General features: G+C 35.3%; 1 protein-coding gene across 1 annotated transcript in view; it reads left to right on the forward strand.

Moving 5' to 3' along the window:
- TAF1B (TATA box binding protein (TBP)-associated factor, RNA polymerase I, B, 63kDa) overlaps positions 1–4,522 on the forward strand; it is a gene marked incomplete at its 5' end in the record, with an annotated part of 62,702 nt that overhangs the window by 45,870 nt on the left and 12,310 nt on the right. Inside the window, one exon of the mRNA XM_008592259.1 lies at positions 382–472. Within this exon, the coding sequence (XP_008590481.1) occupies positions 382–472 (91 nt within the window). The remainder of the gene's footprint in view (positions 1–381; positions 473–4,522) is intronic.

Below are 4,522 nucleotides of genomic sequence, written 5' to 3' on the forward strand. Positions count from 1 at the left end.
ATATTGGAGGACTGTCATGTGCCAGGCACTGTACTGGTTGTTGGGTTCAGGAAGAGGCCTGATTGCGTAGTGACAAACAATACATGTGTTCTGTTCTCAGTGAGGTAATAGTCAAGTCTAGGAGAAACAGACATGTAAAAATGATTTCATTATTATCTAGTTGAGACCACAGTATAGGTGGGAACTTGGAGGACGGAAGTGATGGGTTCCTCGAAAGAGTCATACTCATGTTAGAGTATGGAGACAATGACTCCATCCATAACTTCCAGGAGCTATTATGTAAATGTTTAGCTGTGTCTATGAATGAAGGCTCAAATGAACAGGGTATGTTATAATAATGTGGTTTGTTTGGTTAATAATCATGGATTTCATTTCTTTCAGATAAGCCATGGTTTGATTTCAGAAAGTGGTACCAAGTTATGAAGAAAACTGTTGATGAGAAAAAACAAAAATGGGAGGAAGCAAGGGCAAAGTGTGTTATTTTCTATTTTTAGATTCACCTGCTCTATTTCTGTGTCTGTTACTTTACGTTGAAAGCTGAAGTTTCATCAGTGTAGACTTATCAGTATCATGACATATTTTCTGGAAATATTAGTCCTAAATTCTAATTAGCTCTCTTCTATTTTACATTGCTATTAACTATACTCTAATTTGAGTTGGATTTCACCAGTGTTTCCATTAATACCCTCTTTCTGTTCCAGGTTCTAATCCAGGGTACTACATTATACTTAGCAATTAATTTTTTATAATTTGCGTAATTTGAGTTGGATTTCACCAGTGTTTCCATTAATACCCTCTTTCTGTTCCAGGTTCTAATACAGGGTACTACATTATACTTAGCAATTAATTTTTTATAATTTGCATGAATCTCACCTGCATTTCTAATACTCCTCCCTCTTCTGCTTTCTCAAAGTTGGTCATGTCCCATCTATGCTTCCCAATATTACAAAGATTGCAAATGTCACCTTGTGACATACGTCATTGGAATGTTGATACCTGTGAAAATCAAAACAAAGGAAAGCAGACGACGAGTATGTGTAATTCAGTCACTCACTGTTTGACTTTCTTCGAACTGCCATTCTGGTGTAGGTTCATTGTGGAAGAGTGGAAAGAGCATAGCTTTAGAGATAGACAGTGCTGGGTTTGAATCCTGACTGCATTACAGACTAGCCGTGCGACCATGGTGAGTTACCTAACCTCAGCCTCAGTGCACTGAAATTTAGTTTACTCATAAATTTTTAGACACCATGTCTTATATAATATAGAGTACATTTCTATTGATTCTTATTAGAACAGTTTCGTTTTTATTCTTAGAACTTTGAGTCTCTGTGAGACTTTGAAGAAAAAGCTGACATCTCTGTATTTTATGTAAATTAACAATAATACTAATTTGATCAAGTAATTTTATATTCTTTGAGAAAAATCAGGATTCTTCAAATTAGTTGAAATGGTAATTTGTTCAGCTCCAGTTACCTCATCATTAAGATATGGATAGTAATGCCTACTTATATACTCTAATGAAGAACCAATTTTCAAGTTGCAGAGGTAGAACTAGATTATCTTTTCTCTAAATTTCAGAGAGCTTTTAAATAGAGAAACAGACTCTCAGGGGTGGATGAAGCACTGTTGAGAAGTGGATTCTTGCCAAACGGGGGAGATAAGTTCTCACTAGTCAGGTGTGATACACAGGGATAAAAGAGAAGGGGTAGAGGTGAGTTAATTATGACAGCCCATAGATTCCCAGCAAACTGTGTCCTTCCTCTTCCTGTTCAGAGAAGCAATGGCCCTTTAGTCAGTGGGCCTCAGGGATATAAGAGTGAGAATTTGTTCTCTTGTCTGGGGTCATTTTGGAGAATCAGCCTTCCTTTTCATGGTGCTGGCTGGGGTTAGTCCTGACGGATCCTGGGGGCCAGGTGTTCAGGGGCCATGCTACCCAGGCCTCTCAGTGGTGACAAGGCATTTCTTAGCCCAAACCAGGCACCAGCTTACACTTCAAACCTAGCTATTGAAGATCAAGTTCATATTAGAGAGCTATAAGCAGTTGCACATCTAAAACTTACTGACTTTTAGTTACTTTAGGGGAGAATTTAGTTACCAAAAAAAGTTATGTCTATTTATAAAATGGCATTTTCCAGGGAGGCCCCAGGCACCAGGGAGAAGGTTGTCTAGGGGAATCCCTTACCAGGATCCCACTTCATACACTGTGTGCTACAAGCTAATATATGTATGTATTGTAAATCACTGCCAGCTGATAATGTGAATCATACTAACAAATGCTTGGGCACAACGCCCCTGTGCATGCTGATCGCCTGTTTCATCCTACCCCACCCCATTTTGACATTAATGTTTCATTTTTCTCTCTGTTCCTCAGTACATCATCTTTCATGTTGTGAGATGAAAATTATTAGGACATGTTCCATAGCTCAGAATGGGTCCTTATGCATGAGATTATGAAAAAAATAATAAACTAGTTGAAAATCTAAAAACAGCTTAAGAGGCTGCTTTGATGACTTCAAGTTGTCATTAGAAGATGTTGAGAAAACAGGGAGGAAAATTAAAAAGCCTGTGCAGAAAATCTCTGCAACATTTTGGGTTAGGCAAAAGTATCTTAGATGTGACACCAAAAGGCATGATCCTTAAAGGAAAAAAATTGATAAATGACACTTCATCAGAAGTAAGATCATCTGTTTCTCAAAAGATACTTAAGAGAATAAGAAGCCACAGACTGGGAGAAATTATATCCAAATCACATATCTGATAAAAGATTTGTACCTAAAATATATGAAGTATTATCATACAATAAGAAAGCAAAAACTCAAATTTTTAAATGGCCAAGAGATTTAAACAGACACTTCACCGAAGATGATGTATAGATGGTACATGAAAAGATGCTTGACATCATTAATTAGTAGGGAAATGCAAATTAAGACCACAATAAGATACCATTACACATCAATAGAATGGCTCGAAATGAAATAAAAATTTACCATACCAAGTTTGGGAATGCAAAATGGTACATCTATTTTGCAAAGTCTGGCAGTTTCTCATTAAACATACTTTTTTTATGCTGTCAAGTACTTTTCACTTCTAGATATTTACCCAAGTGAAATGAAAACAAGTTCATACAGAAATCTATGTAGGAATGTTTATAGTGGCTTCATTCATAATTGCCAAAAACCGGTAACAACCCAAATGTCCTTCAGCTGGTGAGTGTATAAACAAACTGGTATATCTGTGCAATGGAACACCATTCAGCAATACACAGAAACAAACTTCTGATATATCTAGCAAAATGAATCAATCTTAAATGCCTTACACTAAATGAAAGACTCAAAAGGTTTTAAGAAGGTATGATTTTATTTATATGACATTCCAGAAAAGGCTACACTATAGGGACAGAAAAACAAACCATGGTTGCCTGAGATCAAGGGTGTAGAGAGGGGTGGATTGCCAAGGAGTGTGGGGGAGTTTTTGGAGTGATGGTAATCGTGGTGGTGAATATACAACTGTAAGTGTTTGTCAGCGCTGGCAGAACTACACTGAAAACAGTGAATGTTACTATGTGTAAATTATACCTTACTTCTTTAAAACGGGGAAACAAATCATGTAGAGACTAAAGGGAAGCATACAGACAACTTCTAGCCAGAAAACAAGGTATTCATGGGGTGTGTCTGCTTTGTAGCTTTATGTAATGGGAAGAGGTAGGCAAAGTAAAAGTACATTTTGGAAGAAGCTTTAGTTTCAGAAGGGGTAGCTAAACAATTGGAGTGTTATTTTACTAAACAGCCTTTCCCACTCTTTGGGCATATGACCCCAAGGAGGTAATAATGCCTCCTTGATTATAGTATGATTGCCACCTGTATAGGTGTTTATTATAAATGTATAAGAAACATCTATCTAGTTTAGATATTCACAAGGAATGTTTAAGAGTGGTCATACCTAGGGATTGGGATTAGAATATTTAGGGAACTTCTTTATTGTTTGAGATTTTGCTACTTTTATTATTTAAGAAAATAAATGACAAAAAATATATTTTAAAGAATCACAGACTCATTTACCATAGGGTTAAATGACAAGCTTTCTGATGTATTTTAAATATGGTATGGTTTGCTAAATTTACACACAGTTTTCAGAAGACCATCTCCTATATAACATTGATTACATTTCTGCTGCTCCCTGATGATTAGAGAAATTTCATTTCTGTTCTTTACATTTGAAATCACCATGGGAATTCAAAGTAAAAAGTGAGCATCTCTATTTTTTGTATAGTTGTGATTTTATTGACTTGACCAAGTATTTTTTAAATCCTTGAGAAAAAACACGGTTCTTAATTTGGTTAAAATGATCACTTGCTATCATAATATTATTAAAATGTCTATTTTTATATTCATTTTCTTTCCCAGCATTAAAAAAGCATCATGAAAAATTACCAATTATAAAATACTATAGAAATAAAAATGGTTTTATTTCTGACTTTCTATTTTTTTTTTTTTTTTTTTTTTTTTTTTTTTTTTTTTTTTTT

Source organism: Galeopterus variegatus, unplaced genomic scaffold, assembly GCF_000696425.1.
Source record: "Galeopterus variegatus unplaced genomic scaffold, G_variegatus-3.0.2 Scaffold7716, whole genome shotgun sequence".
NCBI lineage: Eukaryota > Metazoa > Chordata > Mammalia > Dermoptera > Cynocephalidae > Galeopterus > Galeopterus variegatus.